At 32.5% G+C, this 15,320-nt stretch overlaps 1 protein-coding gene across 1 annotated transcript in view; it reads left to right on the forward strand.

Moving 5' to 3' along the window:
- The first annotated feature begins 4,218 nt into the window (after positions 1-4,218).
- SLO2 (slowpoke 2) overlaps positions 4,219-15,320 on the forward strand; it is a 95,367-nt gene continuing 84,265 nt past the window's right edge. The window contains exon 1 of the mRNA XM_018505182.1: positions 4,219-4,397. Coding sequence (XP_018360684.1) covers positions 4,219-4,397 — 179 coding nt within the window. The remainder of the gene's footprint in view (positions 4,398-15,320) is intronic.

Genomic DNA, 15,320 nt, shown 5'->3' on the forward strand with positions numbered 1-15,320 from the left:
TTTCATATTATGTAGAATTAACATAAATAGTTGAAATTGAAACTATTTTATAATTGCAATAATTGTAAAATAGCTTATTCAACTATTCGCACTAATTTTACGTATCAAGCTTATACAGTTATCACGTACATAATTGCTACTACTATGTTTTTTCTTTAAGTGTAATACGATTTATGTTATAGATAATAGCAGATCATAAAGAAAAGAATAAATAAGTAATAATTAAGCAGCATATCTAATTATTTATAATTAGAATTAGAAGTTCAATGTAAATTAATACAGTTGAATTTAAACAATTACATCTATTAAATTATCCAGATTATGTGTTGTTTATCTTTTACAGTATCTATGCATTTATTTGTACTATTACATTGATGTAATACGCATAAAAATGCATTTACTTCGAATTTATTTTTTAATATTTCGAAAAAATTTTTGTACGAATGTATTAAACATGAGATATTTATATTTTTAAAGCAACACTTTTCGCTAAGCAAAGATCGTCAATCAAATCATAAATCATTGATCCGTCTGCGAGTTCTTATATCGTTGAAAAGCAGAATCGCGTCTGGTCGATTACATGTAAAAGATGGATTACGTGCTTATGCACGTTTCGCGCGTAGCACGCATCAAAAATTCAACATTTATCTCGCTCATCGGACATTTTGTTGAATTAATACATATTTCTTGTTGTCACTGTTATCGCAACTTTTCCGATATGTATTTATATTTATAGAAAAATGTCATGGAAAATATTTAAAATGCTCTAACGAAGTAGATTAAAATGCTCTAATGAAGTAGATTATCCTACTTTTAATGTATTAGCATAAGCATAAAACAGTTTAATATAGCTGCTAGTAAATGTGCGTTAATATTAAACTGCATCACAGCAAACGGGTTAATTTATCATTTGCGAGGATATTAAATAATTCTTTATTGTCTTATGCTCTGATATTATACTAACAGGTTAAACTCATTAATTGACTGACGTGCTTCGCGGCAAAAATGTTATCATTCTTGATTATTTTCTGACGATAATACAAAAAATGAAATTGAAATTTAAAAATTACACGAACTATTATAAGTGTTTAACTTAATTCCTGCCGTTTTTCGTCTCCAAAATTGATTTGTTTCGAAGGAAAATACCTTAATCAAAGTATTATTAATAAAGTATTATTAATTAGTAATAAAGTAGAAAATGGAGGAAATTACTTTGATTAAGGTATTCATTCATCTTCCCTTCGAAACAAATCAATTATGGAGACGAAAAACGGCAGGAATTAAGTTTGACACCTAATATTAGAATGTAAGTCAATAAATATATCAAAGGTATTATATTTACATTTATTGCCTAAAAAATAATGAGAATCGAACGAATAATCAATTTAATACATACGTTGTTTGCTAACATTTAGTGAAGTATCAATTGTTGGACGAATAATCCATATATTCCATATTCACATTATTAGATTAGGCTACTGCGATCATTAGTTAAATTGACAACTTTAAAAAAGCAACTTTTTTAAAATTCTTTTACGTTTATTTATAGCTTTACAAAATTGATGAGATTACCGTCACTATTTCTACGAAATGAAGAATGATGATTTTCAATCATCATTCTCACTAATCAATATGCGAGAGAAACGTACATAGGAAATGTATGTACGAACTTATGATGCATATAGAAGCATATAGAGAAAGGAATATAGAGACATATAATTTTGAAGATTCTCAAGTCTTAATTTTGAAAAATAATGATCTATGAGATAAAATCTTATCTATTTAATGTCTGCAATTTTTATGTTAGTTGATAAGTGATAATGAGAAGATACAATTGATTCAAAGTCGTATTGGACACTGCAATTATGCAAAATATTATTTTTATATATGGTTCTCCTATTACTATTAGATTTTTCTATGTTTATCGGTTTCTCTTCAAGGGAGGCATTCGGCTAGTTTGTCGAGGAGAATCAGGAGAGGGTGATGAAGAGCGGAGCTTGCGCGATGCTAGGGGTGCGCGTCGTCGCGACGGTGAGTTTGAGGCTGATTCCGCTAGTCGGCGCTAAGCCAGGCCACGCGAAGCGCGTTGTGCTTGCGGAGCTTTTACGGGAAAGGATCCGTCAGGCCGGTGATACGATAGCACTTCTCGTGCGCACACGAGAAAGGTGGGCCGATGGTATCGCGAAGTTTTATTCTTCAGTAAAACGACGGTCCGCATCGGACGCGAGCGACAGGGGCGACGAAGCTTTCAGAAGATGCGGTACCTGAAGAGAAAATCCCGTTGTCTCGTCATGAAAGACCGCGTCGGATTATATCCGTGACAGCAAACGTCAGGACAAATCCTTTGCTATCAGCGATATCAGCAGCGATTTCCAAAGTAACAGGACCAAGTACTCCCCTAAAAGGCTTCAAAATCGTAAATTTAAAAGTTTGAGTGATATTCCCAAGAAGCCTCTACGGTGGAATTCTGTAAAGAAAGGACCAACAAATGTTGAAGAGCTTCGAAAGCAAAACTTTAAAAATAGGACCAACATTTTCCAAAAAAAGTATAACGTAATTGTTGACGAGTAACGAAAATTTCATTGCAAGATATTATGAATATTAGTTTGCGGAAAGGATGTGTAAAACCCTTTTCAAGAATGTCCTTCGGGACTGTACAAGATAACAGTAAGCTATAGTGATATATCAAAAAGAGAAATACGCAGTGGTCCATGAAGCGGAAATCTTGTACAAAAAGATTTCCAATGTTATTTCAAAGCGACTCCGCGAGGAGACTTCAACGAGTTTCGACGTCTTCGAGTTTCAATTCAGAGGACTTCAGGAAATGACATCGGTCTCCGTAGATGACTACAGTGCAATTATAGCAAGCATCTATAGTAACATTGATGAACCGTGACCCCGCAGAACCTATCAAACGACGCGTCGTTGTTGATTGATGCAATTTGTGGAATCGGTCTCATCATAATGTCAGTTGACATCGTCATCCTCGTCATCGCCCTCCTTCCGAATTAATGAACTTCTTTTGACATTTTCGCTATAATCTTTTATTGTTCGTGGGAGCGAAAGTGTGGTGAAAGTTTTTCTTTTTTTTTTGAAACATATAAAGCATCTTTCTTCGCTTGATTTTTGTTAGATATTTTTTGTATGTGAAAAGAGCATATGTGAAAGAAAAGGTTTCGCAAAAAAGTCTCTTTTTATTAAGATAAGAAGAAAAACTCTTTTTAAGAAGAGCAACGAAGATTTTTCTTAAGAGGAACAAAATTAGTATCGCAGCAACGAGGAAGAAGTAAATTACAATTGTGACAGAGTTTGCTTAAGTGTATTCGATTAAGGGAGCAATAACAACGAACGACGAAAAGAAAAGAAGGGAAAACGAATAAAGAAGGGTAGGTGAGGGAAATATGACGCCCGACATTGTGCGATGAGTAAACAAGCGGGCGCACCTTCCTTCTAATTACGAGATACTTAATGAGCACGCTGGTTGGCGGGTCCAAAAAACGTAGAATATTTTTAATACGCGCACATACAACGCGCACGCACGCACGTACGTACGATACGCACAGATACGCATGTACGACGCGTCGTCCAGGATGACGAATAATTTTAAGTGCAACATAGCATGTAATTGACATTTAATATTTTAACGGAAAGGATTTAAAACGGTGGTCCAATTAGACAGCGAAGTAGCAAAATACATGGTCCAAGTTCTAGTGGCTTAGTCGTATTTTTCTGCTGACTCTATCTCGGTTTGATCTTTGCGATCGTTTACGCCGTGGTGCATTTTGTACGGGTATATATCTTCGCCGATTATGTACACCGACGGAACGGGTGGTAACTGCAAAGGGGTGGTGAAAGTACTTTACGTGTATCGTGCAGGTACCGAACGCGGTTAGGCGCGCCCGTGTTCCAGAAGTTTCTTTCTGGTTCGTTAACCCTTGCCACGAGCGATCGTGCGTGTTACGAGACTGTAACTACGTCGCTCTGCTGAGAGGGGTACATACGTCACCACGACCGCGATTGGAGCACTCAAACTCCCGCGCATCGTCCAATCTTGCCATTGCGAGTCTTGCCATTGGGGACGAAATAAACGGAAAATTTTCTTCGTGGTTGTGGTGAAATATCAAACCGGTGGGAAAATACTGAATGAGAAGAGGGAATAAGAATTGCGCCGGAACAAAAAGGTATCTGTGACTATAGCAATTTTGTACTCTCGACTATATGAGCGCCAGTTTCGATATCGTGAAAAGATGGAGGACGTTCGTGGTGGCACTGTGGAATAACGCGACTGAGCGGATCCGAAATGCCTCAGCGAGCAAGACGTTAACGATGACGACTTCCAGCAGATATAGTAGCTACAACTGCCTCACCAGTTGGGATAGCTACGATCGAATTCCAAGGTATCGATCGTTATTTTAATCTTTAAGGACATATCGTTCGATGTTGAAAATTTCTGTAATTTTTTATAATTTTTTATATTTTGAGGTTTTAAGCCAACATAAAGCATTTCCTTGACATAAATATTAATCAACACAAATTTCACGAAAGAATTCGAAACAATAATATTTGTTGTTAATTATTTTTAATTAGATTGAATTCTGTGAATATACGTATATCATAAGACATAAAGGGAAAATTCGAAAGTTTGTTGATGATCTTTTGAACATTGCGTATTAATTGTAGCATAACAACAAAATCTATGCTGTTAATTATACATGATCAATCTGATTTGTGCAATTTTACGCTACTTCTTATATACTCCACTTAAACATTCAATCTACAGTTTCGTTCTACTTGTCTGACAAACAATATCTTTAATAACAGATTATAATCTTTCTCTGACTAGTCAATTCCTTTTGATTATGAGAACCGATTTGCAATTGTTGTTATCGTGACGTTGCACTTTCTTTTATTCCTCACATAACTTTTCATTTTTCACATGATTTATACTACTCATGTCGAACATATTAATCGTGCTACGGTCTTTTACTATTCTGTAAAGCTAAGGTCGATTTCGACGTGTCCTGGTTAACTAGCGATGTGTTAGGACACACGAGTAAATATTTGCTCCGCAATCTCGATCCTGACTTCGTATATTCATCTAACTACGGATCTATTGTTCGGAACCAACATCATTTGAACGTGTTTGAAGGGTAAAATGAATAAATTCAAAGTGTCAAGCTCACTAAAAGAAAAATTAATTTTTCTGTTAAAATTTTTTATAACTTCATATAATTAATATTTATTATTATTTATTAATTTTTACGCTGATTAGGGATAATATAAAAAGTTTTTAAAGAAAATGTTTTGGAATTTGTATAGTTTGACTCCAAAAAGTTTTATAAAGGTAAAACTAATTTGTACTAATGCTCTGCCAATGAATTATTTTGCCTTATAGATAATTTATTTTACTATACCTAATAAATCTTTTGATTATTTACATTTGTCGTATTTTGACAGCAAATTTATATAATAAAAAATGTTAATACACAATTCTTTATTTTCGTACTCGATACAATAGTCGACGATATTTCAGGATTCACGAGAATCCAATACGCAACATGGATAAACGATATAGTGTATTTGGGATCTAGCATTCATTTTCAATCTGTAAGCGATAGAAATAACGGTCGTCTTCGGTGGCAGATGAGTTTGTCGCTCGTTAAAACACGACAAACGGCAACGGCTCGTTCGCGTTTCACAGGGTATTTAACGTAGGCTATCTTGTTACGAGCGTGATCGCAAGTATCAATAACAGGAGACGTTATAGCGCTCTTCCGGTGCGAACGGGGTATTATCGGCTTGCTCGAATGCCGATGCGCGAGATATCGTCGTATGGGCAGTCGACTGAAAATACCAGCTGAATGTAATTCGTTCTAATCAGCAGAAATGCGTCGAGAGTTAGAACTTTGATACAACACAATTATTATGATAGCTTACAGACATACAGTGACATTTCTTCTTTTTTGAACATTTTAGAACATTTTTTAACAATAATTAATATTAAATATTACATTAAATAGAAATAATTAAAATGCAAAAATAATCTGTTATGAATTTTGTAATTAAGTTAAGTAACTGATTTTGTAAGCAAAAAAAAAGGAAAAGAAACACATTCAGTGTTTACAATTTTAGTTGAAAAAGTTCTATACTTACTTCATCAAAATGATTCGTATTCTGCAATGTTTATATTGAGAGACTATATATATATATATATACACATGTTAAACAAATAAAATATAATTTTACACAAACATACGAGAAAAGTTTCAGAGACATTTTGTTTCCCAGATAACCAAGCATGCGATACCCGCACCAACCCGCACAAGAGAGTACCGTTACCGTACTGTTACTGTACTACCACGAGGTGGCGGTGGTGTGGTGTGGTGGTGGTGTGTGGTGTGGTGGTGGTGTGTGATGGTGTGGGTGTACGGCGTAACTGTACGGTAGCAGTACAAAAAGTGTACATGATATTATAGTACTGCGTATCAACACTGTACCATTATCGACAGGAGAGAGATTGTGAAGACCTCCAATCGAAAACGATATACATGATAACTGGTACTGCGAAAGTAGAGCATATGATTGCCTAACCTGAAAATAGTCGTTATAACATTAAAATTAAATATTAGACAGCAACTGACTGGATGTTCAGTTGAACTGCATAAATTTCTATCAGGGCCATATATTGAACAGATATATCATAGCTATACATCCACAATTATACAAGTGTTCGTGGATCATCGAAGTGCGGTTTCCAACGATTTCAAAAGTCGAGCATAGTAGTGAATGGCTGTATGCAATCAGATGGGTGACCGCTTCGAAGTACTATGAAATTAGTTCTCGAATTCAGGGAAAAACTTTTTTTTTACCATAATTTTATGATGTGTATTCTGGAATAAGATATCAATCAATAATAATACTCATTTTAGCAATAAAACTATAAAATTAATTAATTTTAGTAACATGCGTACTAAGGCATACATTATCGGTACGGCGTACCAAAAGTACGGTGTACCGGTACTGTACCCTTTAAATACGCACGTACCTGACAGGTACAGTATCGGCACACATAGTACGCCGTACGTTCACCGTACCAATATTGTGGAGGTATTTTGCTATCTGGGTTGGACTAAATTCAGTAAAAATTCAGTGCGCTAATTCTTCTCGTCATAACATTTTTCAGAATTACATAAACCGTCATGTTAAATATTTGGGCTCGTTATTGAATTAATTTCAACGTTTATTTCTATCGACAGCTATTCCGTTCAAAACGTACGCTTATTATCGATACCGACGCGGTCAGAATTCGTGACAATGTTTCTACCTATCGGCTGTTTACTTCGTGTCACACGATGTATACATTCGCAACCTTTCTTTCTTTTCTCGTGAAGCGAAGGTTACCTCTCGGTACCTGTGTATGTTTATCGCTTAACGACGACAGCAATTGATTTCAAATAAAGCTCAGCAGCACATCTCATTGTACATCGCTCTAAGTCTCTACTCTTTTCAACACCTTCTGACTCTTCGTGTATGTTCGTGATAATTCCGACGTCACCAGTGGACCTGGTTACTCGGTACCATTTCCTTCCGCAATTCCTAACACATTTCTTTTCGTGTCCTTTAACCTTTAAAGAAGTTATCAGAGATGTAATAACGTCTCGTAATCAGTGTCATGTTATATGATTATATATTAAACATATATTTCTTCCTAGAGCGAAACTTTATTGTGATTTAAAAAAAAACTCTGCAATTCTCTCTGAAGATTAAATATGAATCAGATACTGATGATTCCATTTAAATAGAAAATTGAAGAGTCACATTATTTTCTTTACCTTTGATTACAATAGCAGAAGTTTTAAATTTCCTTGAAGAAAACTATTAGATCCGACAAGAGATCAAACGAATAATTCTTTTTATGTGTTGAAGTAAAATAATCTACGTGAATATTATTATCAAACTTTTATTCGCAAGTGACAATTTTCTATTATAATATGATGTGCCTTTCTTTTTATCTCGTGTGACAGTCGTTTTATTCAGTGGAGAGCTTAATTCGGTACTGACGAAATTGGCGGCTAATTGAAGATTCGTGAGCCATTCATACTCGGATTTACGAGTGAGAAATAAAGTAACTGATCAAATGGATTCTTTCATCTCTCGCTATTGACTCTTCTTCTTCAGCTTCATTTTAGCCGTGTAACGAACAATTGTACAATCTATTGGCTCTTACCATTCAATCTTTCTTCGGATAAATTCTGTTGGCACAGCGAATGTTTACCTATCTTTTTTTTTAACGCATCTTTAGTAAATTACACAGAGAATGGATTCAATGAGCAAACGATCTTTGTGAAACCCACAGAGATTAATATATTGATTTGTACATTAAACATTTTTTCGTTTTTTTTAAATTATATCACATTTAGTTTTTATGATGCTTATTAATTTAAAATTACATACATTTTGTACCGTTATTATTTTCTTCACTCGTCATTGCCGTTTTATGCTCACGCCATTGTTGCGTGCGCGATATTATCCGACACGGAATTTCTTCCGATGAAATAGTATAAGTGCCATACCAATTTATTTTTCTTCGAGTTCTGCTGTGTATGGTATGCAGATACGATGGAGAAGTGAACCGTAATAACAACGCTCATGAAGCATGAAGCTTTCGGAATTAATAAAAGATTCCAACGTACTTGCTTCCTCAACGGAGAACTCGTGGCTGTTCGTTTTTAGCTCATATTACTGCTTGCGTGACAGATTTCATTCAACGTAAAATTCCTTTTGATGAAATGCTACTTTTGGTTTCGGTAAAATGTTATTCCCATCTCTTTCTCTTAAAACATTTCAGATTATGTAAATATCTTAATCAAACACGTTATAATGACAAAGTATATTATTTGTACAAAATAGACCGCACATTAAATGAATGTAAGATAGCTTTAGTAAATAATCTCACTATTGCTTCTTTTTAATCACGCTAGTTTTTGCATATAAAATTTGTGTTCAATACGAAAGTTTTATCAACGAAGCATTGTAAAAGTTATTATTTATTTTGCTCAAAATTTTTGTGCAGAATTGATAATTATGACTTTTAATTTCCTAGAAATCTTATTTTATGATAAAGTCGACTACAAATTATATTTTAATATTACTTTATAATATATATCTAAAGTATCTCTCTTAAAAGTTACACTTAAAAAAATTATCGTTTTAAGATTTATTTGATTTATTATATTGATAGATTTCTGGTTTTATAAATTTTGACTAAAAATTATACTTCTTTCAGATTAAAATTTTCGACATATAAACATCAAGAGAATTTTTTTTTTTTAAATCATCTTGTGTAAACTTCAATAAAATTTTATAATTATGTAAATATTTGATTTAAAAATTTTAAAGATAATAAAAAGAAGAGAAAAATCGATAAAATCTTTGTTAACAAAAAAGGTCAATATTAAGTTGGTTGTATAATCAAAATTATTAAGAAAAATACACACATTTCCAAAAAATAAATTATGTAAATAAACTATGCAAATTTGAAAACGGAATATATATAATATCTTGCACTGTAATAAAATGTAATACTCAGCATATCGGTAAAATACGTTTGATATCTCCAGCAGGCAATAAAGTTATTTCGTCGTTGTGGTGTCGAAGCACTATTCAATGCGATTGCAGTTCTCTTAGGAACGATTACGGAGGCGATACTAGCGATGGATCGTATTGAGCTATTGATAATAGGATCATATTGCACTTTACCGATCTATTAAATAATGCATCGTGTCACGTCCTCATCGTAGAATGATGTTTTACATGCGACGAGCTTCCATAGCATGGCCTTTTCTGAAAATTATATTCATATAACGGAAGAGATGCTCTGAGTGCATTCGCGTAACACGTACGTGTATATATATTAAGTACATTTAGACTCTTACGGTCGTTGCGTCCTATCCTTGTAAAGTGCTATCTGCACGAAATTATAATGCATGCGGAATGTCAGCACTATTTTTTCCAAAACACTTTTTCTGGTTTTACAAACTTAAATTGCAGTTCAAGAAAGTGACTTTACTGAGTTTATTGCAGTTTTGTTAGTTTTTAATTGCTGTGCTTGAAGCTACGAGTTAAGAGTTTTAACTATCTCAATAAATTCAAAGACAAGACTCGATGTATATGCATTGACCTATTCATTCTACTCGCACGAATATTCGATGTCATTTATTCTAAACGTATTCAAAATAATTTTTTTCAAAAATAATGTTTTTTTAGTGCAAATTTTTATTTAATGTTACACGCAATGAAATGATTTTACATTTCATTAACCTAATTTGTGGCGATCGTGGATTGCGTAGAGGATTGCGTGGCTACACTCTGTGTCAAAAATATAAGTTCAAATTTCACCTAGAGCACACATATCAGATTTTATTTGATCGTCACTTCTCGAAAGACAATGATAAATCACAGAGAGTATCTTTGTCATGAAAACTTTTTATAATATGATCATTCGAATATCAGTTAAAAACTGAAGATCCTTTTTCTGTACATATCAATAGATATATGCAGAAGAGATCATCACGTTTCTGAGATGATGGATTGAAAAGAATTAGAATACTAATTTGATACCTAATTTGAAGATTATACATATACTGCATTATACACATACATCATATTGATTGTACAGGGTGTTACAGATACATACTAGGCAGTACGACGGGTTGCACGGCAATTTTGCATAGGTTAAGCGCCTACCCCCGGACGCCTACCCATGTAAAATTTGCCGCGCAACCCGTTGTACTGCCTAGTATGTATCTGTAACACCCTGTAATTATTTATTATTAATTTTCTTTAAAGTTTTATGAAAAAATTGCCATATTATATTTTTTTGCGTATTACGGAACAGCATAAAATATATATATAAATCAATAAAAAACATTTTATATCGAAGCGAAAAAGTTCTAGTTTCATGTACAATACATTAACTTGTAAATATTTTATACAGATGATTTCTGTGAAAGAAAAGTTTTAGGGCTTATTTTATTGAACGCTCATGTTTGCTTATCTTACAAAAAAGTTAATGATTGCAAAATTTTAAATAGTATTATAAAAACTGCTGTATTATCTGATAGAAGACATTTTTTAGTTGGTATTTATGTTTCCAAAATTTTATTTTTAGCTTTTGTTTAAGAAATATAGCCCAAAAACTGGAAATATGTTCAAAAGTGATACGATGATATTGAAGATATATTTCATATAAAAATTTAATTATAACATGCAATAGAGGGATAACATACAAATTAAAACAATTTATAGCATTATTCATTGATGTAATCTTATGTAATTGTTTCAATTAGTGTGATATTCACCTGTGGACATAACGAATTTGTGCTGATGTAAAGCTGACAGTAAGTCCTCCGACCGAGATACCAAAGGACCGTTCACGGTAATCGAAATGCCTTGTTCCCGCAAACAGTCATTGCCATCGTCATCTTACCGGAAATCCGACGTGTCCCGTCAGGACCCTGCTTCTTGTCCTGTTAATGAAACACGACCGAGTGGCAGTTGCTGTCGAGCAGGGTACTGCCGAACCCGGACGGCAAATTGATCGTAAAAGCGACGGCCAGCACTTCTCGGGCGACGAACAGGCAATTAATTCCTGCCACATTTACACGTCGCGAACACACAAGGGTCTCTCGCGGACGTGATCTTAACCCGGTATTGGAGCATAGTGCCCTAGAACTGTCTCATTTTCTCTTCTATGAAATGCTAATCAATCGACGAATTTAAAACAAAAATAATATTCCATTAAAATAAATATATGTTATAATATGCTTATTTGATGAATTCGAATAGCAATTACACAAATTAAAGTAAAAAAAAAAAATACAAATTTATTATTTAGAATAATTAATCTCTTTATTTTAAAGAATATACGAAGAAAAAATAGATATATTATGAAGAACAAAAAGATATAGGTTTCTATCAAAATTATAGTGTAATACTTCATATATTTTTAAGTTTTTAATTAAAAATTATTTTTAATTTAAAAAAATTATTGTTTTTAACTTTCCAATCACTTTATTGCATCTTATTGTGCTAACGCTTCTGGCCTTTAAGGAAGTTACTCTTAAATTAATTGTTATACTTTTTAAGTAATTTTATATTTTTTTTTTACAAGTTGCGTTAAAAATATTTGATATAATTTTTATTATTAATATTGCTTTTGTTTATTATTTGATACATTAAAGATAAGGAAGAATAAATTATATTAGATATTTAAAATATTAAACAAACAGTGTATTGTAAAATTATATTGCTTCTTTTTAGCTTAAATATACATACAAATAAGTCTGTGATAACAAATAATAATTGCTATACGGAGAAAAATCTCTAGTTGAAGATGAACGAACCAGAAGACTCTGATCATATCAATCAGAATTTTTGTTATTTCACTAGAATTATAATAGATTTAATCAGAAAATTCTGATTTGTCCATTTTCAATCAGAATTTCAATCAATGTAATCAGATTCTTTTTCTGTGAATTTCTACGGAGCAAATGAATAATTGACTTTTAATAAATGCAGTTTAAATAAATTTTGCTAAGGTGAAGTAGTTCTCGAGGAGATGAAAAATCTAGGAATTGAAAATTATGACATATAAAATTATATCTGTTTTGTAGTCAGACAAAATGGAAGGCATAAACACACTCATGATGAATTTCTCGATTATTTCATTGATATCTCACTTTTAAAAACTATAATAGATTATGATAGATATACGAAGCATAATCTATTACGCTTTAATATGTGATAAGCTTATTTGTCATTGCGACAGATTTCAGCTTATGTATCTTTAAACAATGGCAAATTAAATCAGCTGCGTGTCAATCATTATGTCGTCCGCTATTCCGTATCAGTTACGATGCACTCTACTATAATGAACCTTGCAGGTAATAAGCATAGAGAACAGACCCGCAAATATCACTATCCGAGAATCGTAAAATAAAATATTTTTTATGAAATTTCTGGAGAGTAACACGAGTCGAACATCTAATTGCATCCTTTGTGATAAGTACATTTAAATTGTAGTAAGGTATATGTACGATCGAATAAAGTTATATATATATGTGCATGTGTGTGAAAAACATTTAACAGTAATTAAAATTTGAATTATTTTTATCAATTCCAAGAAGTTTAAATATCATAAATATATAATTTTTTATACAGTTAATATTTTTGTACACGCTCATACAGAAGCAAAAGATACACGAATAATTTCGAAAAGAAATATTGCGTGTTTAAAAATTTTTATTTTTCGTATATTACTTTAAAAAATATTTTAAATAAATGTTTCACAAAGTTGAAACTTTGAACTTTAAAAAAACACGACATACACAGTAGGCCAGAAAACCCGAAAACTGGCCAAAAGTCAAGTTTAAAATTTACTGTAATCAATATTTTATGTGTCATAAGAATATCTCAGAGAACATATAAATGAACTGTATAATAAGGTTTTGGTAACAGGTTTTGAGGAATAGCCGTTCGATTACAAAATACAGGTGATAATTTCAGACCTATCTTTAAAATAAAAAACATTAAAACTATGAATATAAACTTTATAAATTAAATGTTTAAAAATCGTATTTGTTTTAAAAATGGACAAATAATAATGCTATACATTTATTTACTCTAAATATTAGCACTACTTTCTGTGGCAGAGCTATTTACGCGAATATTTCTGATTTAAATAGATTATGACTTAACACAAATCCTTTGTGCCGACCTGTGCGGCCTCGGAATTGATTTTTTTTTATCATGTTTTGTTCGTATGAATATGGTTGACGAGAACAAGTTGCCACTTTTTGCCACTTTTGCTCGTTACTAAAGATATGTATTTATTTTCTCACTACTACACAGTAGGCCAAGAGATTCGAATAAGTGATCAAAAATCCATTTACTCCAGAATTTTGATAAAATTATGAAAAATTATGGTTATGTACGGTTCTTCGGATCGCTGATTTCGAATCTGCTGTCAGAATTGCACAATTCAAAATGGCGGATCCAAAATAGCGAACAATTTTCTATAATAATTGTCTAATTTTTATGAAATTCAGTAGTATATATCGATTTTTTAATTTTTTTATTTTAAAATTTGAATGTAGTTAAACATTTTTGATAATTGATTAATTAATTATTATTCAAACATAATTACAAATCTTCATCATATTGCTCTTCATTAGTCAAATGACCGTATTATGTAAACTTTCGTAAAAATTTGTAAGGCCGCTTGAGTCATCCTCTTTCTCGGTCTCATTTGATTGAGAACAAACTTTCGTAAAAATTTGTAAGGCCGCTTGAGTCCTCTTTCTCGGTCTCATTTGATTGAGAAAAAGAAAAAATGTTCTCGTCTCTCAACAATAGAAGATGTATTTAACAGAACTATATGGATACTTCTGACCCCATTATATCTACACTTAACCTTAATTCGCGAATTCAGAAAAGGCAGCACAAAGCTATCCTCAAAGAAGTAATTCACTTGCTTGACATTCCTAAGTTCGACCAGTCAATGGATTTTCTTTCTGAATGAAATGAGAAAGAAGATGATTCAAGCGACCTTACAAATTTTTACGACAATTTGCATGATACGAAGTTGACTAATGAAGAGCAGTGTGATGAAGGAGATTTGTAATTACGCTTGAACACTAATTAACCAGTTTTAAAAAATGTTAAAAATATAATAATGATAAAATACAAAAAAAATTAAAAAATAAAGTACAAAAAAATTAAAAAATAAAATACAAAAAAAGTAAAAATAAAAAAACAGCAAAATCGAGTCAATATCCGCCACGTCCTCGATTCGTGATTCTGGGTACGACAAAGAGCGGTAGTGATTTAAATTTACAAGTTCGAACTTTTTTCTCCAAATTTTATTAAATGTTCACTTTGAAGTTAGCCATATTGGATCCGTCATCTGTAAGTTTAAAAATTGTAATGTCTTCTAATTCGTAATCAACGACCCTGAAAAAAAGTTTTCATTAAAAATTTACTGGTTTTTGCATTTTTTCGGTTCGCCATTTTGGATCCGCGGTTTTGAATTATGAAATTCTGACATCAGATTCGGAATTAGCGATCCAAAAAACCGTTATATATTTAATTTCATAAAAATTAGACGATTATTATAGAAAATCGGCCGCCATTTTGGATCCGCCATTTTTAATTTCTAAATTTTGAGTTTGGATTCGAAATCAGCGACCTCAAAAACCCTTAGAGAGAGAGAGAGAGAGAGAGAGAGAGAGAGAGAGAGAGAGAGAGAGAGAGAGAGAGAG

The sequence above is a fragment of the Trachymyrmex cornetzi genome, unplaced genomic scaffold (assembly GCF_001594075.2).
Source record: "Trachymyrmex cornetzi isolate Tcor2-1 unplaced genomic scaffold, Tcor1.1 scaffold200, whole genome shotgun sequence".
Taxonomy (NCBI): Eukaryota; Metazoa; Arthropoda; class Insecta; order Hymenoptera; family Formicidae; genus Trachymyrmex; species Trachymyrmex cornetzi.